The 25,479-nt window shown below is 39.8% G+C and overlaps 1 protein-coding gene across 1 annotated transcript in view; it reads right to left on the bottom strand.

The window, feature by feature from the left end:
- Zzef1 (zinc finger ZZ-type and EF-hand domain containing 1) overlaps positions 1 to 25,479 on the bottom strand; it is a 127,214-nt gene that overhangs the window by 41,631 nt on the left and 60,104 nt on the right. Inside the window, exons 23-35 of the mRNA XM_033762734.1 lie at positions 25,043 to 25,209; positions 24,876 to 24,957; positions 23,867 to 24,068; positions 21,841 to 21,989; positions 19,884 to 20,124; positions 16,664 to 16,743; positions 13,292 to 13,385; positions 10,172 to 10,634; positions 9,324 to 9,488; positions 5,523 to 5,642; positions 4,804 to 4,965; positions 1,979 to 2,108; positions 133 to 271 (exon numbers count right to left, since the gene is read on the bottom strand). Of these exons, the coding sequence (XP_033618625.1) occupies positions 133 to 271; positions 1,979 to 2,108; positions 4,804 to 4,965; positions 5,523 to 5,642; positions 9,324 to 9,488; positions 10,172 to 10,634; positions 13,292 to 13,385; positions 16,664 to 16,743; positions 19,884 to 20,124; positions 21,841 to 21,989; positions 23,867 to 24,068; positions 24,876 to 24,957; positions 25,043 to 25,209 (2,194 nt within the window). The remainder of the gene's footprint in view (positions 1 to 132; positions 272 to 1,978; positions 2,109 to 4,803; positions 4,966 to 5,522; positions 5,643 to 9,323; positions 9,489 to 10,171; positions 10,635 to 13,291; positions 13,386 to 16,663; positions 16,744 to 19,883; positions 20,125 to 21,840; positions 21,990 to 23,866; positions 24,069 to 24,875; positions 24,958 to 25,042; positions 25,210 to 25,479) is intronic.

Raw genomic sequence — 25,479 nt, 5'->3', positions numbered from 1 at the left:
TCAATGAGTCATAGAATACTACTGGGCAGTATCTCTGTTTAGTTTGATGAGAGTTTTAAAAGATGGTAAGATCACAGAAAATAGAAATAATGATTATTTTTGGATATGGCATACTCAGTCCCTGAAATTTACCTAGGAAGCAAGTTTTGCAGAGATCCATGTCACTGCACTGCAGACACCGGTAGCGATGCCAGGGGGCAATTTCATCGCACCCATCACAAGAGATGTCCACATTTAATAGGTCACAATAGCGAGAAATAAACATGTGCATCTGTAAGGAGAAATAAATACAATTAACCAAATGACTTTCTAATTCGGTCACTATTCTTTAATCAGTTCATCTATTCAATAGGTACATAAGATGTCCCTGGCACTGTACTAGGTGCTAGGATTTGATGCTGAATGAGCAAAGTATGTAGGTGAGAATTCTTACAACAAACAGATGGTGACCAGATGGGGTAAATGCTTTGATAGGCAAATTTAAGAGCCTTAGAGAATACAGAAGGTGGCTACCAATAAGTACTAGGAGGGTGAGGAAAAGTTTTCCAAAGGAGATATTTCCTCAGTCAAGACCCGAAGGACAAACAGGTACTAGGCTGGGTAGGGGTAGAGGTAGCAGACATTATCAAATAGAAGAAATAGTAGGTTCATCAGAAGGCAGAAAGGGAGATTTAGGAAACTGCCAATAATACAGTATGTAAAATATAGTACACAGAAGAAATAACTAGATGAAGCTAGAAAGTTAAACCACAGAAGTTCTTAAATGTTAATCTAAGGAGTATCAAATATTTTTTAATAGAAGAGTAATAGAATTTAGAGTTGAGCATTCTGAGAGTTTCTTTGTCTACTGAGAAAAATGGATTGAAGGGGGCAAGATGACAGTCAGGGACAGAAGCAACCCCAGGACAGGTAATCAGACTGACTGAGGAGTAAGAGGGATGGGGAAAGGTGGGCAGCCTTGGGAGGTTTTAGGAGGCAGTAGTGAGGAAGCCAGAAGACTGACTTGATACATGGATCAGTAAAAGGGAGCAGTCATGAAGAGCATCCAAATTTTTGACTTGAAGACTTGAACGGACAATAGTAGTGGTTCACAGATAAAGAAAACCCTGCAAAAGGAGCATTGTTCCCTGACACTTAAAAAGAAAAACATTCTGGGGAGATAGGGACTGCTTCATAAACAAGCAAATGATTTTACTGGAAAGTACTTGGCAGTTATTGCGCAGTTTATATTTACGGCCTGGAAATGAGGGAACGAAATTAATAGAAATGAGGGAACCATACAACACTAGACAATATGTAGTAGTAGGGCAAATATGCTAAATCACCCAGGAGCTATAGTAGGGCTCCCAACCACATACGAACAACATGAGAAAAAAAGTCACTAAACCCAGCTGATGTACTCCATGCAAGCACCACAGAGGTGCTAAGTGGGCAGCACAGAGCAGGCACTCAGTACGCAGAGAACAGATGGCTCCAAGGCAGCAGATGCCTGGCACATGTGGTAGTGACAGCCACATATCCGCTGTGGTGAGGGATAGGCAGCAGGCTGGCCACCTGAGCCTGATGCCTTTCCTCATCTGAAATGCATAACTGATTCAGTGTATAGATGGCTAATTCCATGCTCACCAGGCAACCTTCTACTGGAATGTGTCTAACTTGGTACTCACCTACATGATGGGAATGTGCTGCCCCAAGGGTATGAGAGTACAAACCCTTCGGCAATTCTATTTCACACAATAAATAAACTGGTACCTAATGTACATCAGCCTCATGATGTAGTTCTATGGGGGAAGCCCTCTACTGAGAGATCCCATCAGGATGAAGAATCCCTCAGGACCATGCCAGAAACAAAGGTGCTGAAGGCCTTGAGAGCCCTCAGGGAGCCCTTTGGTGAGAAGGCCTGCTGGCAACCTCCAGATGCCCTCCTCTCCAATCTCCTATCAGGTTATTTCAGATTACTCCAGTAGAGACATCTTACTTTCCTCTGCTTCTCTGGATCCTCCTGGGCTATTTTTTCACACCAGGCCTCAAACATGCCATCCTGACACTCATCCATCCATTCTGAATTCTGCTTGGCATCAGCAAGTTCATCTTCTTCACTCCACTGGCTGAAAGCAGACAAGGAAGAAAAGCATGCTTCTCCTGAGGACCAAGGAAAGTGCTAGGTAGCAGATGCTGTGCCCGTGGGTCTAACAGATTGGGCACTGTTAAACTTCTGAATGGAAAAGATCAACTGCTTTTCAAAGCTCCAGGATTTATCAGGTATTTGACAGATAGATAATAAAAAGGGAGAAGCCTTTCTAGAACAGAGCACATTAAGTAAAATGAACCTATCATAATGGTAGGCACTGGGCCAAATACAGTGATTAAAAAAAAAAATCAATGTGGACATGCTTATAACATCCTACTAGAGCCAGTATGAAAAGGAAGTCAGGAGACCTTGTGACTCCAGCTCTATCACTAGCTGCTGTAAGGTATTCACATTAGTCGGCCTTCTGTATCTGTTGGTTCCACATCTGCAGGTTTGTATCCTTGGATTCAACCAACAATGAATAAAAATATTTTAAAAGCTACACCTGTACTGAACATGTACAGATTTTTTTGTCATCATTTCCTAAATAAGCATTTATATTGCATCAGATATTATAAGTAATTTAGAAGTGATTAAAAGTATATGGGAGATTGGGCAACCTGAGAAATAATTGATCATTATCTTAGGAGAAGAGAGTAACTCTGAGAAAGAGATAATTCCAAAGGCAAGATGGAATTAGTTTCTTCAGGCTTGGAGCAACAGCAAGATTTCTAAGTGCCACTAGAGGTGTCTAGAACAAGATGCCTATAAGTTCACAGTTGAAAATCTGTTGACTGTGATGTCCTTGCAAAATATGAAAATATCTTAGGAAGGGGAAGGGGAAATAAAAAGGATAAGTATGTAATATACACACGTATCACCTTCCCACAATGAATGTGTTCATTATGAATTATAAACAGATACTAATAAAAATTAAACAGAAAAAAAAGTATATGGGAGAATCTATGTAGGCTATATGCAAATACTTGGCCTATAATTTATACAAGGAACATAAGCATCTACAGATTTTGGTATTTGTGAGAGGTCCTGGGAACCAATCTCCCAAGGATACTGAGGAATGAGGAATAACTATATTTAGTTCTGGTCCTGTTTCTTCATCTCAAAAAAATGCATTTCAAGTATATAATCTCATCAGTTCCTTTTGATGCAATGTTACATATTTCTATAACTTCAATGTACAGTTTGTTTCAGGAACAAGATTTTTTTTGGTACCAGGGATTGAACTCAGGACCTTGTGCTTGCAAAGCAGGCATGGTGCCACTGAGCTAAATCCCTGACCCAGCAATAAGAATTTTAATACAAAGGGATTTATTTGATAGCAAGTGCAAAATGTTTACCAACAAACAAATATAGCTTCATGCATGCCAACAAAATAATTTTAGGCCTCCTCTTACTTAGCTTTGCACTGCTATGAGGGGTTATGTGAAATGTGTGTCCTACCCCTAGGACTGAGACTGAAAGCTGAAGAACCAGTAAGCTGATGCCCACTGTGTTATGTCTCTTCTCTCTGCCATCAGTACCCTCTGATAACAGGGCAAGGGTGAGGTCAAAAAAGGAGATGGCTTTAGTTCTATCTCCCTCTCTTTCCCAGAACATTTCTTCTGAGAGTGCAAGTTGTCCTTGTCTCATTCATTTATTTCCTCCAAAGTCTTTCCTCTTAATGCCTGATTTTCTTCTTCCATTCTTTCTTTCCGTACACACAAGTGCCTAATGTAAGTGGACTGAGCAGGGTGGAGAGATGTTGGAAAAAATAAAATGAGCTAGGTGCGGCAGTGCAATCCGAGACACTCAGGAGGCAGAGACAGGATGATTGCAAGTTTAAGGCCAGTCTAGGGCCAGGGATTTAGCTCAGCAGTGCCGCCACCTGCCTCATAAATGCAATGTTCCGAGTTTGATCCCTGGTACCAAAACAAAGCAAAAAAACAAAACAGGACTAAGGCCAGTCTGGTCAATTTAGTAAGACTCTATCTCAAAATACACACTTGTTTTTCTCTTAAGTTCTTTTATTGGTACATTTTAGGTATACAATACATTTACATTCATCATTGGGAACTTGCACATGATGTATCTTATTTCTTCTTTCTTCCCCTTTCCCCTGCCCTTCCTTCAACCCCTCCACTCCTCCCTATTTGCAAAAGCTTTGTTTCCATTTATTTCTTCTCTTATCTTAAAATACATAATTTAAAACAGGATGGGGATATAGCTCAGTAGTCTCTGGGTTCAATCTCCAATACTATAAGAAAAAACAAAACAAACCCTCTGCGTACTATTTTTTCTTATAAAATAAATTCTTAAAATGTTTTAGAGATTATAGTGGCTAACATCACACACAGGAGTAAAACAAAATATGGAAAAGGATTCTCCCATTGTAACAAGCTATATTAGAATCTCCCAAAATGCAGAGAATCCTCACTTCCAAGATCACAACAACACTGCTGCTGATTTACCTAGCACCATTATGTGCCAGACATTGCTCTAAATATTCAGAAATACTGTATAATGCATGCATTCTTCAGAAGCCTAAGATAACAATACCATTACTATCTTAGCTCTAAAGATGAAAAACTGACGTGCAGAGCAGTTCAATAATGAATGCCCATGGTCATTCCTCTAGAATGCGGGAAAGCCACCATACCCTTAACCTCCATGCTATGATCCCTACATTTTATCATCTACTCTAGGAATGGCAGAGTGCAGGATTATGCTCTTACCTGATCACGTTGTCGTGGACACTTATATTTTCTTGTGACATTTTCATGAGAAGATCTGGTAACTGAATATCAACAAAGAAGGCGAGATCGTTGGGTTCCCAGCCCATATCCAAAAGATGAAGTAGGGCTGTCTGAACACAGGATAAGGCAGGCAGCAGAGACCTAAAGAGGCCACAGAGGCAACAGTTATAAAAAGTTGCCATTACCAACAGAGACAAAAGGCAGTATAACTCAGCAACCTGGCTTGTCTATAAAGAGAAAGCATAAGTTCCTCACATTTCATATAGACAGTTTTCAAAACATAAGTAAGAGAACTTGGAAAGGTGCAAAGGAAGGCATCCATACTGCCAGGACTACAACAGTGCATCTTACAGTGAAAGTCACTTCCCAACAAATAGCAAGATTAGCCAAAGTTATGCAATTTATATTTACAGAAGAGCCATTTTAGATTAGGTCTTAAACTACTTACTAAAGAGAAACACTTTTGCACTTGTGTTTTAAAACTACACATATAAAATCAGAGACTAAAAACAATAGATTATAAATCTTAGATAAACCAAAATCCACCCCCATGTACACATCAGACTGTAAGGCAGGCGCTGGAACCACTGAGCTAAATCCCCGGCCCCTGGTTTAATATTTTAAATAATAAACAAGTTTTCTTTTATAATCAGAAAGAAACAATTTTTTCCTCTAGACACAAAAAAGTTAACCAATACCTGTCATTTATGCTATTAAATCCTTTAATTGCTCTGACCAAAAACAGAACAAACTGGTAGTAAGTGTCTCGAATTTCTTTGTGTAGATCAGCACCACAGCCTTCCAAGTGTCCAAAGTAACTAGAAACAGAAGAAATCACCAATTTAAATACCAGGGTATCTTTTACTTAATACTTCTATTTCTTACATGAAATAGCTAAGAAGCAGCAAACTGGAGAAAGTAGCACCAAACTTGCATACAAACAAGTACAGCACTCTGGGAGGCTGAGGCAGGAGGACTACCAAGTTCAAGACAATCTGGGCAGCTTAGCAATTCAATGAGACCCTGTCGCAAAATAAAAAATAAAATGGCTGGGGTTGTAGCTTAGCTTGAAGGCCCTGGGTTCAATCCCCAGTATTACTAAAACAACAACAAAAACCCCAAGTATAATAACTTTAGAAAGTAACGGACAGGTCTGAGAATTCAGCTCAGTGGTGCTGCTGCCTGCCTCACAAGTCCAAGGTCCTGAGTTCAATCCAAGAAAAGAGAGAAAGACAGAGGGAGAGAGGGAGAGATGGAGAGAGGAAGAAGAGGAAGAGGAAGAAGGAGGACTAGGAGAAGGAGGAAGAGGAGAAGGAGAGGGAGGGAGGAAGAAAGGAAGGAAAGAAATGGACAAAACAGCAAGTGAGGCCAGTTGACTGGCTCAAGAGAGTTACCTAACAGAAATATGGAGATGATAGTTACTCATCTTTATTAGTATAAAAGCCAGCCCTACCCACCAATTGACTGCCACTACCTGACTGCGTTAAGTATTTTTCGTGTCACCTCATTTAGTGCTCTGCACACAAACGTGACTTGTCTTCTGGCCCCTCACTGATGACTTTCATACTGAGCTCACTGACTTTTCTACCTTGATCCCTGTCAACTTGGTGACTTCAACATCCACAAGGATGAAGTCTCTATTCCTTCTCCTCTCGGTTCTCTGCCACCTCCCCTGACAGGGCTCTTCTCTTTCCCCTTAGCCCTCCCAGTTTGGTGGCCCTTTCCTGGCCATCAAGTGATGGCTGACTTCCGAGCAGGACCCTCTGCCCTTTCCTCCTGCTTTCCTACTATGGGCTCCCACACAGCCTCTTCTTCAATGCCACTGGACACCAGCCATTTGGACACCTCATGTTCACCATCTACTACTCCCGCTGTGCTTTTTCTCTGCTCCTTTCTCAGCTTGGATGCCATGGCCAATCACCCACACTCACATCTTAGCACACCCCATCTCCTGGGGCTCTGTCTGCCTCCAGAAATCTTGCCTGAAAAATCTTACACCTGTATCAAACCAGCTGAATGTCTAGCTGGAGGAAACATCCCAAAACCAGACCAAGTAGTGTCACTTGAAATTTACAACCAGAGCTGGGTGTTTAGCTCAGTGGTGCTGCTGCCTGCCTTGCAAACTCAAGGTTCTGAGTTTGATCCCTGGCACCAAACAAAATGTGTATTTTTGCCGGGGATTTAGCTCAGTGGTTCGGGCACCTACCTTGTAAGTGCAAGGACCCAAGTTCAATCCCCAGTACCAAAAAGATAAAATAAAATAAACTCACAGCTATAATTTTCAAATAAGTACTCCAAATTGTCAGGATCACTTTTTATCACTATCTTAAACTCCCTGCTTCTCCTTAAATGACCATTACTTCCTTTCCAGCCTTCATTTTTCATTGATGACTACCTTCACATTTTATTTTTAAAAACAGAAATGATCACACAGGGATTCCCTCATCTTTGTACCACTCACTGTACCAACCAACCTGTGTCTGCACTCTACGTTCTGATTCCATCAAAAGCCAACGTCTGCACTTATATAGCTGCTACTACAAACTGTCTCCTCTCCTCCTGCATCCAGCTTGATCTCATCACTGACTCATTCCCACTAGGATTCACAAGTATTCGAATACTCAGCTGCAAGACTGGGGTGTAGCTCATGGTACATACAGTACGTGCTTAGGATGAGCAAGTCCTGGGAGTCAATCCCAGCACTGTGAAAAAACAATATAAAAAACCTCTGCTGTTCCACATTCCCTTTCACTTACTGCCCCACTTCTCTTCTCCCCTTAAAGGCCAAATTCTTTGAGTTAAATGTCTTTAGTTTCTGTACATTTTATCAGCCACGTTCTCTTTCACTTCAGTTCAACTGGGCTATTAGCTCCATAGCTCCAGCGATATTGTTGCCAAATCCAGTGTGTTTTAACCTCACTCAAAATCAGGCCAGGGATTTAGCTCAGTGGTGCCATGACTGAGTTCCATCCCCAGTACCATAAACCCCCAAAACAAAAAACACTCTCACATCAGCATTTAACACAACTGACCATCCTTGTCATTGAAGACACAATCTTGGCTTCTTGACACCATTATGCCCAGGCTTTCAATCTACCTCAAAGGCTACTCCTTCATGGTGGCCTTCTCAGGCTCTTCTTTCTGCTTGACTGCTAAATGAAGATGTGGTCCAAAAGCCCACTCTGAGCCCCATCTTGTCCATCTCTGCACTCTCTGTAGGTTTTGCCCAGTCCCATGGCTAAACCATCTACATGCTGACGATAACCTAATTCTATGAAGTCCTGATTTTTTTCTGGATCTTTTTAGACTGTGTCTTCTTGATATTGTTACTTGAGTGTTAGAGAAGCAGTTCAAACAATAGGCCCCAAACATTCTATTTTTGCCCCAGTCTGTTTCATCCATATTCTTTCCCTCAGTAAAATGCACTACCATCTATCCAGCTGCTCCAAACCAGAGGAGTTTCTTTTCCCATGATTTGTGTTTTTCATTCATGCTCTTTCCCTATCAGTAAATCCTGACAATTCTACCTCCAAAACATGTCCTGAATGTCATCCTTATCTCTCCATCTCCAGTACTACTCCCTACTGTAAAATCATCACCTCCTCTTGCCTGGACCACTGTAATAGTCCCCTAACTGCTTTCCTTACTTCCCCCCTTTGTCCCATGGTATCCAGAGGCATCTTTTATGAATATAAATCAAAGTTCGGCTTCCAAATATCCAGTGGTTTCTCAACTGCAACTTGAAATAAACTCAAACACACGGTGGTCATAAGGGTTCTACCTTTCCAACGGCTCCCATTCCATTTCCATTCTCACTCCACCGAGCTGTTTTCTTTCTTTCTGTTCCTTGGCCTAATGCTTCACTCCAGATCCTTTGCACTGTTCTTTCTACCTTTAATGCTCACCTTCCTGATCTCGGGTGGTCAATCATTTCTTGCCTTACATGTCATCTCCTCAGCATGCTTTCCCAGACTACCTAAACTATATCACTCTCTATCAAATTTCCACCTGTGACTATTGTTGATATTTTTTCATTTATTTTTAATAAATAATGCTCTCTCTTATTTTTCAATAGCAAACAAGCTCCATTAAAGCAAGGAATTTCCCTGCCCTGTTCACTTCTGTACAAATAACGCTTAGAACAGTTCTGAGCAGAGAAGATACTAAAAAAAAATTTTATTGAGTGAGGATTAGAACTATTCTGACAGGTCCTTAGACTAATGTCATTATTGTAAATGAGCATTACATTTAGCTCAAAGCTTCCAGAAGCCAAATGATAGTATGGGTACAGGAGGAATACGATTTTCACTATGTGGTAAAATAAGATGATAAAGTCATCAAGAGGAATAAACATATTTCTGCCACTCAATAAAAGGACATTACCCATTTCTCCTTGGGATGAGAATGAATTCATGGGAGTTACTAATTGGAGAAGACAATTAGGACTGCTTTAACATGACCTCTATTTATATTCCTGTAGACTTGTCATTTGTACTTACTTGGTGAAATCTTTCTGGCAGGTGAGGAGCTCCAACAGGAAAAGTATATACGGTGGATGGAAGCAGTGAGGCTGTCCAAGGGATTCTGTACAATACTGGATAATCCTCAGGACTTCCAGGATGCTCTGCGCTTGGGCTTTCCTCAAGGAAAGAACCTTCACAACACTGGAAACAGAATGCAAGTCAGGAAGCCCTGAGGATATCCTGAGCTGGGGCAGAAGGAAAACATCTTCTCCCCTAAGTTCTGAAGCCATATGAACGGAAAGGAATACTGCGGTGAAGCATTAGGAACATCACAGGAAGACTATCAATATCCATTTGTAACTTTCAGCCATCACCTGGCAGCATTAAAATCAGTGCACACCAACTGTACAGAAGTATACTAACAACTCATCTTAGAAAATCAGATACTCCCACATAGAGACAAAGCTTTCACTCCTAAGATAGAAAATTCCTCACTAACTTAAAACACACTGTATTTCCAAAGATGTAAGACCACTGACAAATAATTTTGTTAGAAGTATAATAGCCTAAATTTCTCCCAGGGATAAAAAAAATGTTTAAGTGGGAGCTACCAAAAGAAATGGTTATTTAAAGAAAAAATCCTAACAATACATTACTGAGATATATTTTATATACCATATAATATACAAATTTTAAATGAAAAATAATTCTTTAAAGAAAAAAAAATCACCAAAATTTTATCTTGGATATTCTAAAACAAGTTTTGATCTAGTTTATTCATAAATATCATGTGTTCATTTTAAATATGAACTTCAAGCCTTTAACTAGACTGGGTACCTAAGGCTTGAAGCAGGAAAGTGCTGGAAAGGTAATGACTGGCTCACCTCTCATGAGAGAGTGACTGGTCTTTAATGAAGTCCATGACATCCTTCAGCACAGGGTATTTCTCTTTTACTGTAGGTGCTGGCCTGGCCTCCTCCACGGATCTGAAGGACAGCAGCCGGAGTCGCCCTCGGGTGAAGGGAGGCCGCCGGGTGGGTGTGGATGGTGACGAGGGCTCTTCAGCTGCAGACACTTCTGCAGCAGGAGGGCCACTGCTGGGTGGCAGCTTTGGGTGGATGTCCAAGGCAGGACTCTTGTCTCCCACAGTCAAGGGTGATGCTTCAGTGGGGGATGCTGAGGCTTGGAAATGTTCTTCTACCACAGAGTTTGTCCTCTGGTGTCCGTCAAGTGGCTGCAGATGATCGGTTTCATCGGCAGTCACCAACTTGTCACAGTGTTCTTTTGAACTTTTGCCCACGGGCAAAAATTTTAGTAACAGAAGACTTTTCTGAATACACTCTTTTGCTAAATGCAAAAAACAAGAATGACAAAGCACAGAAGTAAAACTTGAATCTACCACCTACTTTCGTGGACAAAATACGCCACTTAAACTTATAATTTAGGGCAAGAAACACCTTCATAAGTGTTGTGATCAAAACATATGGTGCATGTTTAAATTTTAGCCAGGGATTTGGCTCAGTGGTTCTGCTGCCTACCTTGTAAGCACAAGGTACTGAGCTCGATGCGTGGCACCAAAAAAATTTTCTTTTAAATTATTACAGTAAGACACATTGCTATTACCTCCTTTCCCCCAAAAAATACTTACCCTCACTTTGAAAACATTTATTCCACTGTTCTTGTCACTTTCTGAAGCATTTCTGGAAGTCTTTTGTGAATGTCTTACAAGGCATGATTAAAAAGCATGGGGAATGCTATTGCCTAGTGCCATCCAATGGAAAAGCGGGCTCACAAAAACATGACATCGGGTCCTCATTCATCTTATTCACTAGATCTTGTACCATGTGACTTCTGGCTCTTCCCCAAAGTTAAAGGAACCATGAAAGGTAAATGTTTTGAATCAATTCAGGACCTCCAAGACAGCCATGACATTGCAACTAAAGATGCTCATGAATGAGAACGTCTAGAACTGCTTCAGACAGTGGGAGACAAGTAAGGGAGAGCATTTTGAGGGAGATTAATGTATTTTTTTATTCTAATACATTCTTGCTGGGGATTTAGTTCAGTGGTGCTGCCACCTGCCTCGCAAATGCAAGGACCTGAGTTTGATCCCAGGTACCAAAAAAAAAAAAAAAAAATTCTAATACATTCTTTTTTACAATTAAATATTTAGGCTGGGGATTTAGCTCAGTGGTTCTGCTGCCTGCCTCGCAAGCGCAAGGATAGAGTTCATTCCCCATTAACACACACACACACACACACACACACACACAAAGAGCATGTTTAAAATTTTAATTTAAAAAATTTAAAAATTTAATATTTATTGTATTTTTAATTGCATCTTGTATTTATCTACAGAGTAGCATCAAATTTTATCTCATCAAAAAAAATCAAAATCTCACCAAGACTATCAGTACACTTAAAAAGGTTTTATGAAAGTGAACTACAAAAAGATATAGAGAAGATAGTCTATAGTCCCCTCCACGTACCCACCCCCTAGTTTCAACAATTATCAATTCAGTCTTGTCCCACCCCTTACCAGCTCCCCACTCCTTGGATTATTTCCATAAACATCTCAGGCACCATACTAATCGATCTTTAAAATATTCAGTGTATTTTTTTAAAAAGCAAGGGTTTATCGCTTCTCGGCCTTTTGGCTAAGATCAAGTATAAAAAGCAAGGGTTTTAAAAAATAACCTATGATATCATTAAAAAATTCATAGTAATCCTTTAATTTCACTGAGTGTTAAGTGTAAGCACACCTGTAAAACATAAAATACAGAGGGGCTGGAGATTTAGCTCAGTGGTTCTGCTGCCTGCCTCATAAGGGCAAGGTCCCGAGTTCGATCACTGGTACCCCCCCAAAAAAGATACAGCTTAAAAACCCTGTCCTGAAAATGCTATATTTCCACCTGACTTCTTCTTAGTCCCCAGGGACACTTTAAAATTCAACAATTCAGGTTCTTAATGTCATAATTTAAAATCCTGTATCTTCACTCTCTAATTTTAGATTGACTGACTTTTAAGTGATTATATATTCCCCTTCTTTCAGGATAGTATACAACAATTCTTAGTTGAATCCATAATGTTTTGCTATTGTATGTAAACTATCTAGTGTTGAGCCAAGATGCATTATACTTCCTCTACAGCGACAGTACATTTGAAGTCATCTTTTGCTTTCATTAGAGTTAATTTCTTCATGTTTTTATTTGCTTGTTTTGTTTTTTGTTTTTTATTTTTTTTAATGTATGCAATTTTTTTTTTTGGTAGTATTGGGGGTTGAACCTAGGGCCTCCTGCATGCTAGGCAAGTCCTGTATCACTGAGCTGAATTCCCATCTCTGCTTAAATTTTTCATTGTTTGTTTAGGATATTGTGAATCAAACCTAGGGACACTGTACCACTGACCTACATCCCCAGCCCCTTTTTGTAATTTTTTATTTTGAGATAGGGTCTTTAAGTTGTCCAGGTGGGGCTCAAGCTTATAATCCTTGTGCCTCAGCCACTCTTGTATTTTTTTCTTAAAAAAAAAAAAAAAAAAAAAACCAAAAATAAAAACCTATCCTTTTTGTAATTTTTTATTTTGAGATAGGGTCTTTAAGTTGTCCAGGTGGGGCTCAAGCTTATAATCCTTGTGCCTCAGCCACTCTTGTATTTTTTTCTTTTAAAAAAAAAAAAAAAAAAAAACCCAAAATTTAAAAACCTCAGTTAGTTAAAACATTAAAAACAAAACAAAACATAAGATACAGCTGTAAAGGCACCTGAGGCCTCCTAAGAGAAGAAATTAGAAAGCTGCTCCCCATGGAGTATGTCAGTAAATAATTACTCCTCTCTGGCATTTTTCTCTATCTGTGATACATCCTTGGAAATGACATTTAGTACTTTTATTACTGCCCCTTATCAACATACCCTCAACCAAGACAACCTAGGAAGCAGGGTACTAGTTCTCTAGGCTCTGCAAGCAAAACCAAAGGCCCGGTGACTACACGGTGTTGGCTCACTCACCTAGGCTCTCCGGGTTCGTCTCAGCAGCTTCCAAACCGTGTTTCTCTTCTGCCTCACTACCCAGGTTCATCAAGGACTTCTGCTTCATCTCTAACTGGAGGAGGATTTGAACCACATGATTCAGCAGTTCAGATATGGCATATCAAGGATAAACACAGCAAACTACTACCTTCAAAAGCACACAGCATTGAAACCATAGAAGACTTTGTAGCTATTGTCCAACTGCAAGGGACACAGGGCTGAGCTAGTTTTGTCTTAGAAGCATTCCAGGCTTTGAAGTTGTCTAAAGGCATCTGCAAAACTAACTACTATTTTTCAACTATGTGGTACTGGGGGATGTATACAGGAATGACCTCATTACTTTAAAAAAGTCTGGCTGGATGTGGTGGTACAGGCCTATGTAATCCCAGCGCTTGGGAGGCTGAGGCAGGAGGATTTCTGTGAGTTCAAGGCCTGCCTGAGGTGCACAGTAACGTCAAGACCAGCCTGAACTATATAGTGAAACCCTGTCTCAAAACACAAACAAACAAAAAAGTCCAGAACACTGGTGCTAGTGGGGCCTTTAAATCCCATTAATACAGTCAAAGAAGCTGAGCTCTAGAGAAATGAAGGATCTTGATAGCATCACACACGCAGTTTGCTGCACAGGGTGAACCAAAACCTGATCTCCTCTCTACTATGAATGAGGAGCCACCTCTACATGATGATGCAACTTCCAGGAAGAATAAGCTCTCTTAGGAGCAGCCTGTGGGCCATGTCATAGCATGGGCACAATGTTGACAGCTGAGGCAGAAAGCCACATATGACCGATGAGAGGTGTGAAAGAGAAGGCTGCATCTCATCCAACTGTTGGCAGCCTGTCTCAGCTAAATCACAAATATAATCTACAAAGTGCTTTATGAATTACCAAACAGCTTTCTACCTGAACCGTTTAAGATAACTTCTTCAGGCAATCTTTTTCTTTAAACTTTACTGTTGCCTTGGTTTCTCTGCAACATACTTTTCTGATTTTCCTCCTACCATTCCGATAGTAATGCCTTTTAGCTTTGTCTGAGAGATCGGGTTCACTTTAGCCTCTATCTAGTATATATTGGGTGCTATGTTCTTATCGCTGTGTATACTGTATAGAGCAGTCTGTTTAATAGAAAAACTCACACTTTCTTTTCAAAAGAGAACCACTAGGTATGGTGGCACACACTTGTATTCCCAACACTCAGATGGCTGAGGTAGGATGGGTGTTATTCAAGGCCAGGCTGAACTACATAGTGAGACCATCTCAAAAACAAAAACCTTAAAAAAATGAACTATTACAAGTGATTTGAAGCTATTCTTATCGCTTCCTTGAATTTCTGTGAACAGCCACTTAGATAGATTATGTCAATTACTGAATTCTCTAGCTAGATGTCTCAGATAACAGATCTCTAACTGTACTTACCTCTTTGCCCGCAGACCCAAGGTCGTATTTCCTATTATGCTGAGCTCTTCTAGCATCCATTGAGTTGCCCACCAGGACTATCCCAAATTCTTCCTTCTTCACTACTCTCATTAATTACAGAGTCCCACTGACTACTTTATCTCAACTGCAGAAATTACCTTCATCTAATCTAACTACTGCAATTAGTCTATTACTTCCAATTTCATTGTCCATTCTTTACCCAGGTAAGGATTTTTTTCCTCCTCAATTACTACTGAATTTTTTTTTTGGGGGGGGGTACCAGGATCCAATCAGAACCTTGAGCTTGCGGGGCAGGTGGCAGAACCACTAAACTGAATCCCCAGCCCACTATTGATTATTTAAGATATACGCAAACCTCCATGTCTAAGAAAAAAAAATCCTCTGAATTTAACGTTTGTCATTTGCATACATTTGTAAAATTTTACACATCTTTATATATGTAACATATAGATTTGATTTGTATTAAAATTTTATATAAGGATTATCACACACATTCTTCTGCAATTTGTTTTGTGCTCACCATCAGCCTATAAGAGTCATCCACACTAGTTCATTCACTTTTATTATGATCTACCATGGTATTATGTTACACTAAAACATAGTATTACACAATACCCACTTCCTTGTCTGTTCTACTGATGGCCACTCTGTTTTTTCTAGGTTACAGCTATCACATGCAACACTGCAAAACTATTTTTCTAAGACATAGACCCGAAGCCTCTCCTCTGCCTAAAGTTCTTGACGGCTCCCCAGTATCAAAAGCAATTAAGAATAAAGAGTTCTATACAGCGGAGGCCGGGAATTTAGCTCAGTGGTTCTGCCACCTGCCTCGCAAGCACAAAGACCTGAGTTTGATCCCTGGTACCAAAATAAAATACATTAAATAAATACATACATACATACATACATACCTAAAGAGTTCTACACAGTGGCCTTTGGGGTTACTAAAAGACATGAAGCAGTTTCAGCTGAACCTGCTTATGCTGAGGGTTTTTTTTAAAGCAAAACATTTATTAGTACACTTTAGATATACATAATGATAACATTCATCATAGGGAATTTGTACCTAGACGTGATATATCTTACTTCTTTTTTTTTCCCCATTTCCCTCCCCTCCTTTCCTTATTTACAAAAGCTTTGCTTCCATTATTTCCTTTCATTCCCTTCTTTTTGTCCCTTCCTTCCTTTCTCCCTCCTCCCTTCCCCATTCCCCTTCTCATTTGAACATTTTCTTCCCATTTCCCAATGTCTATTATACATTTTGGTCCTTATTTCCACTTTTGGTTTCTCACACCAGAGAATAATACAGTATTTAAACATGTGTGTCTGATTTACCTCACTTAAGAATATGGTCTAAAGGTGCATTCATTCAGCTAGAAATGTCTCAAGCTTATCCTTTATGGCAGAGTAGTATTTCACTATATAAAAAAAATCACATTTGCTTTACCCATTCATCAGTTGATGGGCATTTGGATTGTTTCCAAATTGTGCTATTATAAACAGGGGTGTGTGCTGAGGGGTTTTTTTGTTTGTTTTTTTGAGATATGGTCTGGCTATGTATCCCAGGCTGGCCTTAAACTTGCCTCAGCCTCCAGAATGCTGGGATTACAGATGTGTGTCCAGTTTATACTTTTTTTTTTTTTTGGTACTGGGGACCTTGTACTTGTGAGGCAGGTAGCAGAACCACTGAGCTAAAGCCTGAGTATTTTTAACACTCACCAAATTATGATTTCAAGAGCTCTAAATTACTTTGTATCTGTTCATGATATCAAAGTTTAGTTTCAAAAAAGTTCTCTGACTTGACATTTCTGATATGCAATTTAGATTACTGAGAAAAGAGTTCTGACCTTAGTTCTGTGATATCATAGTGAGAAAACCTAAAGTACATCAAAATCACACGGGAAGGAAGCTCTTACCATCCATATTCGAATCCCATCTGCCAAGGAATACACCTGTGAAAAGTCCTCACTCAGCAGTGTCTTGCCCCCACTGTTTACTAGGGAAGAAAGGAGAAGGGAAAATTACATTCAGTTAACACAATTTACCACTGCAGGAATAAGCACAAAGTGTCCTCTGAATCTCCTAAAATACAGAACAAGTCTCCTGACACACTTTGGAGATAGTAAGAGAGGTTTTTTGGGAAAAATAATCAGTTAAAGTATAAATATCTGAGTTCCCTATGTTACTTCAAACTAACTGATTAAACTAAATATTTCTGAATTGAAAACACTGTTAAAAGTGAGTAGAATATGGGTCTGGAGATTTAGGTCAGTGGTTTCGCTGCCTGCCTAGCAAATGCAAAGACTTGAGTTCAATCCCCAGTACCAAAACAATAAAAATAAAATAAAATAAAATGAGTAAAATATGAAAAGTAAAATCTAAAAATACTAAATTTTTTACTATTAATTAAAATTGAGTAAAAATGATTTCAACATGAGAAAGATTTCATTTTAAATAAAAAGGCAGATTACAAAACAGTATAAATAAAATTATCTCATTTAAAAAGAGCATATTAAAAACAGATAGCTGGGCGTGGTGGTGCACTCCTGTAATCCCAGCACTCAGGAGGCCCAGGCAGGAGGATCGCTGCAAGTTCGAGACCAGCCTGGGCTACATAGTGAGTTCCAGGTCAGTCTCAACTACATAGTGAGACCCTGTCTCAAAAACAAATAAACAAACAACAACAAAAAACCAGATAATATACCTAGTTAATAAGGTCAAGTGAACATCCAAAAAATTTAACACACAGGTGCACTGTAAGGGATGATATTATAGTTTGTAATTTTTAAAAGCTTTTCTGTACTTTGTCTCTACATGAATGAGTACTGTTTTCATAACTACACAGACAGCCTCACAGTTTTTTTTTAAAGATCTATAAAGCTTGCCTTTCTCTGCATCCAAAACCCAAAATATAGTATCTCAGGACATTTTGAAGCATCTGTTCCATCAATGTATAACGCAGCAAATATTTTCTGAAACCGTAGAATGTGCCAAGCTCTATACCAGGCACAAGGAACACAGTGCTGAGAAGACATGGTTCCTTCCTTCACACAGCTTACACTCTAGTTGAAAAACTCCTCTTCCACCCAGCGCTCGGGAGGCTGAGGCAGGATCACTGTGAGTTCGAGACCAGCCTGGGCTACATAGTGAGTTCCAGGTCAGTCTCAACTACATAGTGAGATCCTGTCTCAAAAAAAAAAAAGAAGAGGAAAAACTCCTGTTGCACATTTTTTTGTTTGTTTATTTTATGAGGTTCTCACTATGTAGTTCAGTCTGGTCTTGAACTCACATCAATCCTCCTACCTCAGCCTCCCGAGTGCTGGGATTACAGGCATGTGCCACCATACCCAACTCTCTTCTACATTTCTAAACCAAAAAGGTTCCCACCATCATGGAATTAAAGTAACCTGAACAGTTAGAAATAACCCACTTTTAAAGATAATCATAAGAAAATCAGCTAGACAAAGACCATTTTCAACACAGCTCAGATCTCATGAACAGTCCTTACATGTGGTGTCTGTATTATAAAGGCAATGACAGAAAGAACTGAGACAAAATGTACCCCCTTCAAACCAACAAGAGCAGGCATTCTAGAAACAACCTGTGTAACTGAGATATTTCTAGGTCTCACATTTGAATGGATGTTTCTCTACTGTAAATACATATGTAGCACTGAACATAGTTTGAACTTTCCCCCAGAAGGAGGTCTTCTTTTTGTCAGCTTTTAACCCACAGGTTTTTAATCCCTCTACTGAAAAGTCAGTCAAGCAATAAAGATGATCCAGATCTTACTATAATTTGACTACCAAAAAAAGGAAAAAAGAAAAAAAAAAGAATAGAAGGAAAAAGTGGAAACAAAGCTTCTGTAAATAAGGAGGGGAAGAAGGGTTGAAGGGAGTGGCGAGGATTGGGAAAAAAGAGAAGAATCAAGATATATTGTGAATAGGTACAAATTCCCTATGATGAAAGTGGTCACTATGTATATCTAAAATGTACCAATAAAATGAACAATGAAAAAAATAAAATGGGGATAGTCACAAAAAATAAAACAATACATATGCCAATTCCTTTTCCTTACAAAACCACATAGATTACCTCCCCTGCCCCATTCCTCAGCAGATATACTCTTCCAGATGACATTTGTTTCCATAAATCACACATGTCTCAATGTAGTTTATTTGAGTGGTTTTTGAAAGATTAAGATTTGAGGAATAGTTGGGATATTTTTGCAATTGGGAAATAAACTCTGCACTGTGAGATCTAAAGGACTGAGCAACATAGGTTGTAGTGCTAACAGTACTGATTACAACAATACCATAAATAACAGTACTACTCTAATGTAAGGGAGCATCTATTCTCACTTACTTGTATCCTCACTGGAAAGAACACAAACCCTGTCAGTGTGCTTGGCAAACTTATACCTTATCTTTAGATAAAAGTTTGAAACATTTTTCCCCTGAATGGCGGTAGAGAGGGACTCTCCCCCCATGTGGGTCCTTGTTAGGCTACATCAATGTTTGCCACACAGAGATGGCACCCTAGGAACGTGAGGAAAAGAAATGGCAAGCAGTAGGCTATCCAAAGAGGAAGCCTGAGGGATGATGTCACAAAGAAGCTGCGAATCTAACAAGGGAAGTTGGTAGCAACACCTTCCTCCTCATGTATGTGTATACTTCACATGTCAATTAACAAACATCTGCAGTTTTAACCAGAATTTCTTTGACCGTTAGAGTTAATCAATTCTAAACCAATTTTACAGGTGCAAAACTGAAGTGCAGAAAGGTTGTATGATTAACCTGACCCTGCGCAATGTCTGAGTTTCTGAGCTGGCCCTATGAGCTGTTAAGGTTTCTTTCCATTAAATTTCTTGGCAGTTTCCCATGAGAATTCTGGATAAAGACAAAGTAACTGCTAATGCAGAAACTCAAGGTTTCTTGCCACACATTACAACCTGCTCACTATAAATTAGCCAAGAATCTTTTGATTGGCAGGTTAGAAATAACAAGATGAAGTTTACAGTTGGAGAAATGTTTTGCTAACATTTAAAAATATTTCTAAATTTTCACTTAAGATAGGCCTTCTTAAAACTTAGCAATTAGCCTTCAGATCAAACATATTCCCTGTAATATAAGTTACCATATTTTTGCAGCTTCTCATATAATTCTGGAGTGCGATATACCAGAGCAGCAAAGGTGGCGTTCACAGCTTGATCAATAGTGGAACCAGCAACTATATCTGTCTTTGGGGCCTGTTTTCTACATGCCTGTATGAATCCTTTGAAAAGTTCTGAATATGGCCCACAGAAGTTCTGAGCAGGCTCTGACTGGGCAAAATCAAGTAGAAAATGGCAGCAGGGATCGTCGGGGATGTTCTTAACCTGGGAATAAGAAAAAACTTCATCATGTTTAACATATTCATTCAAAAAATAAAATTTATTAAGCATCCACTAGGCTAAAGCAGAAATATAAAATATGGTACATACTCTCAAGAAGTTTAAATCTATTTTAGGGGAACCACACAGATGAATAGGTTAAAAAAGATGAACATAAATATAACATTAAAAGCATTAAAACTAGTACTACCATAAAGCAAAAGATAATCCAGTGCCAAATACCTAGAGGAGACACCCAGTGCTGAGAATTCAAAGGAGAAAATTCCTGGCAGGTTAAAGTAATTAAGAAAAAGCCTCCTGCGGACATGGGCTTAGGGCTGGACCCTGAAGAACAGGCAGGCTTGGCCCAGAAGGACACACCATTAGCAGAGATTAAGAGTCAGTGGGGAGACTGACCTGGCCTGAAGTCTCAGCTGGGGAGTGGTGGGAACTAGAGTCAGATAGGTAAGGTGAAAGGAGACTGTAGAGAGCCTTGACTGTCACACTGAGGAGTTTAGACTTCACCCTGTGGGCAACAGGGAGCCATTAATGGTGCTTGGCAGTGGAATGACAAGATAATGCAGTGGTTTAAAAAAATAAAAAATAAAAAACTTGGTAGGTAGCAATGTTATAAGGCAGGTACAAGATGGGGGCCTGATAAAGATAGAGATGGAGGAAAAGACAGAGATGAACATCACAAGAAAGAATCCACAGGGCTTGCAGGTGACTGGACAGGAAGGGCAAGAGCAGGACAGGGATGAAGGGGACATGAGGGAGAAGCGGCTCCAGGCCTAGGCAAATAATAATGACCATAACAGAAGTGAGCAGTTGTCAATCAGAGAGACAGTCTGCTTTTATACTTGAGACTTAATGGGAGTCAGGACTTTGAAATGAAACACCTAATAGGAAGATGGAGACACTTCTGAGAGAAGAACTAGGGCAGGAAACTGGTATTTAGGAATTACTCTCACAGATGAGACAATAAAAGGAAGCAAAGAAGATGGTATCTTGGTGGGTTGCAGGAAAGGGAAGGAAGCATGAATAAAACCTATGCTTTAGAGGAGGAAGAGTAAGAAAGGCCAACAAAGGAGGCAGATGGAGCAGTTAGATGTAAGAGAAGACAGTGGACTTTCATGGGATCCAAAGAGAGAGTCTGAAGGAGCCAGATTTAAGAGAGAGGTAAAAGATAACAGAAATGGAGGAAGAGTCACAGTATCTGGCAATTAACCATGGAATAATTTGGAAGGAAGTAGGGGAATAAGGGAGGGGAGAAAGGAGCAGAAATAGAACAGCAGAAGAGTAAAGGAGAGCTTAGAAGTAGAGACAGAGGGCAGACTTATTTAGCTTTTTGAACATTGCATACCTAAATAAAGTATTATAGCTCTATGGAGACAAAAGAGGCAGAATAAATCTTTTTCTCTAAAGTATGACTCAGTAGACACTAAAAGTAGACTGAACTTATTTCTTTGATAATGCCATCAAGAGAGATTTACTGGGCAGCAACTACATTTCACTGAAGAATCATACATTCTGTATTTTGAATGACCATTGAGCACTGGTCCCTGTGGTGCACAGTGCGAATAGCAAACAACAAAGGACAGTTTCTGCCTCACAAGCTAACAGCTAAATGAGGGTGGTAAGATAAACACAGATGCTTACAACTTAGAGTAACGTTAGTAAACAGTTTCTACCCAGACAGAAAAATGACAGAATAGTAAATACCTCCTTCCCATCCTGGTGTGGGTGAGTGGGCCAGCTTGCTTCTAATTCCAACTCTGGACAAATCTGATGCCTGAAGACAGGTTTCCACAAGGGAGAGTTCAGGACTGAAGCCATTTTTGCCTGTGGTATTGCCATGTTACTTCCTAACTCTGCAATGAAAATGTCCTTTATGAGAATTCTTACTTTTTCCACTCAATACACTGATTCAAAGTTTAAAAAAATAGAAGAGGGGGGCCAGGGATTTGGCTCAGTGGTTCCACTGCCTTTCTTGCAAATGCAAGGACCCGAGTCGGATCCCCAGTACCAAAAAAATAAATAAAAAGAAGAGGGGCCATGGATTTGGCTCAAGTGCAAGGTCCCAAGTTTGATTGCTGGTACCAAAAAAAAAAAAAAGAGAGAGAGAGAGAGAGAGAAGAAATTGCCCACATTTTGTGGAGCAGAATTGTGATGCCTCATAAACACATATCATAGATGAACCTAAACCATAAACTTGAAATGCTGATCTGTGGGACAACTTCAGTTACAAGGTGCTTTGATGTGACTAATGTATTTAGTTAACTGAAAACAGAGTGTGAACCACCCCTAGGGCATAACAGGCCACAACTACAGAAAAACAATTCAATAATTTGCTAGCTTGATTTTATAAAAAATAATCAAATACTCACTGTAGGGCTAAGGGTGTGGCTCTTGCCTAGCATGTACAAAGCTGTGGGTTCAGAGCTGCCAGAAAGCCCAAACCCCAAAGAAATAAAAAAACAAAACACAAAAAAACACTACAATAGATATAAATACAAATAGAAATAAAGACTAGGTGAGAAATAAAAATGCTCTGAATGTTAGCATTAAGGATGATTATACTTTTCTTTGGTTTTTCACTAATACAAGGTTTTAAAAAATATTTTATTTTTACAGTCAGAAAAAGTCAAGAAATTATATAGAAATAAAATACAGAGGGTTGGGGATTTAACTCAGCGGTTCCGCTGCTTGCCTCACAAGCACAAAGTCCAGAGTTCAATCCCCAGTACCAAAAAAAAAGAACTAAAGGAAAGATTTATTTTATAAGTCTTGTCTTGTTCCTGGGAAGAATTTAGCTTTTGGGGGGATTTGTATTGTTTTTTGCAGTGCTGGGGATCAAACGCAGGATCTTGTGTATGCTAGGCAAGATACTGGGCTACACCTCCAGCCTTCCTTGGGAAAATTTAATAACAAGTCAAACAAATTATTTTAAGATAAAACCCATATTCACATATCTACATATATTTACATAAGTATTCACTTATTTAAAATGTATATAATTGCCTGGTGTGGTGGCACACGCCTGTAATCCCAGCACTCGGGAGGTTGAGGCAGGAGAATCGCTGTGAGTTCGAGACCAGCCTGACTCACCTACACAGTGAGTTCCAGGTCAGTCTCAACTACATAGTGAGACCCTGTCTCAAAAAACAAAAAAACAAAACAAAAATAAAATATATATAATGTAGTCTATATTTCTGCCTTCTGATTGGAAAACATCTACTTATAAAAAAAGATTATAGGAGGGCAGGGGATTTAGCTCAGGCACTGTGCCTGTCTTGCAAGTGCAAGGTCTTGAGTTCAATCCCGGTACAAAAAAAAAAAAGATTATGGAAGCCAGAGATGTAGCTCAGTGGCACTGTGCCTGCTTGGCAAGTGCAAGGTTCTGAGTTTGATTCCCAAAACCAGAAAAAATTAAAAAAATTTTTAAACAAAAAAATAAAAAAATATTATGATGCCATTAAAACAAAACAAAACACTCCCTCCCCTACTTGTTTTCCAGAGAGGGAATCCACAGCAGTCTCTGTGATGTGGTCCAAAGTCTGAGTCAAGAAATTTCTAGACAATGTATCATTGTTCAATCTGCTCTGGTTTGGTTGTAAGGATGCTGAAAAGGAAGAGTATCAATACCTTTGCTCTGCTGTCATTGCCAGACAATCTACAAGAGAAGGGTAACACCTTGCTCTTCAGCATGATGGTAAGGAACTGGGAAGGGGCAGGGCTGTGGACTTACGATGTGCAGACTTGAGTGCCATACACTGAGAGGAAAGGCGCCCCATCAGCCGGGAGACAAGGAGTTGTAAATCCAACCCCCAAGATACTGCAACATCAGGCAGGCCATAGGCAGTGACAGTGAATTTGTAGCCCCACTCATTGTTGCTGCTGTCAGAATGGAAAAGGAACTGCAACCGAGGACCATCCTTAAAGGTCACTTTCTAGAACAAACAATAGTCCATGTGGTCAAACAGATGTCAGGAGGCAGCACTTTAGTAGTAAGAATACTCTTTATGACTCAAAACATCTAAATTTAGCAGTGGCCTTTATTTCCACAAGTCCAAAACTACTGAAGGAGAAAATACAAAGGTATGACTGAAACACAAAATTCACAACTACTTCAAGAAGCAGCAGAAATTGCAGAGCACTGCTGCCCAACTTTCTCACCTTCAGACAATCATGTGCCCACTACTACTCAACTAGAGATGCTCACCCACTCCTTTGTTCCCAATCAAAACCCCTGACACTAGAGAAGGTCAGCTGTCTGAGGCAGGTCTCTACCTCCAGCCCTGAGGTCAAGTACACTGCAGCTGAACTCCTGGTTTTCCCCACAGGATGGGCCCTCCTGCTGGACCCACTGGCCTATTTTTGCTAAGAGTGATAGCTCTTCATTTACTCTGGACTATGTTGATAGAGACTAGGGGTTTTTGCAAACTTTTCCTATAAAGAACTAGATAGCCAATGTTTTAGAGTCTGCAGGCCATGTAGTCACTACTATGACTGCTCAGCTCTGCCACTGCAGTGCAAAAGAGACTATAAATAAAACACATGGTTGTGTTCCAAAAAACTTTTATTTACAAAATAAATGACAGACTAAATTTTGTGGAACTCTGATACAACCCTTACTTTTATAAAAGTATAACATAAATGCTGCCCTTTTTCAAAGACCATAGCTTTATCCTGAGGACTGATCAGGGAGAATTGCTGTAAAAGTAGGTATCTGATTTCTTTCTGAGAATATCACTTACCTTGGGCCATTTATAAGTGCCAACTTTTGTGTCATAGCGTGTTTTCCCACCTCTAGCATCAGTAAACTCCAGATAATCATACCTGTGAAGGAATAATCATTACTATTTTCCTTCTTTCATTTTTGATTCTTTTTTTGCTTGGGGGAAAAAGGAAATGCAAGTCTTACCTCTTTTCAGTTTCACACCTCTCATCAAATTCCACCTCAAAATAGGTTGCCCCTGGGCTAACAAAGACAGACACTTCATGGCAGTTATTTTCATAGTTGTGGGCAGACTCCTTGGTCCATGTATGCAGTACCACAGGCTGTTCCTGCTGCCAGGTCTCCACATCCAGCTAGGCAAACAAAGGAGCCAAGAGAAAACACTGTTCATCACCGCATGGCCAGCAGTGTGGAACACACTGTTCCTCTATCAGGACTGCAGACAGGCATGCCTTGACAGCCCCATATCAACCACCACACAAGCTGAAAGACACACTTGACCTTTCTGCCCACAGAGATCAACAGATAGCCATCATTCGGCACAGCAGATGTGCTTTGGCTACAGTGTAGGAACTCTGTGACCAGCTTAAATCTCTTAATTTTTCAACTATGACAGAATTTCT

The sequence above is a fragment of the Fukomys damarensis genome, unplaced genomic scaffold (assembly GCF_012274545.1).
Source record: "Fukomys damarensis isolate Sample0158 unplaced genomic scaffold, DMR_v1.0_HiC HiC_scaffold_13, whole genome shotgun sequence".
NCBI classification, from domain to species: Eukaryota; Metazoa; Chordata; class Mammalia; order Rodentia; family Bathyergidae; genus Fukomys; species Fukomys damarensis.
The sequence above is the reverse complement of the archived record's forward strand: the minus strand, read 5'-3'. Positions and strand labels throughout refer to the sequence as shown.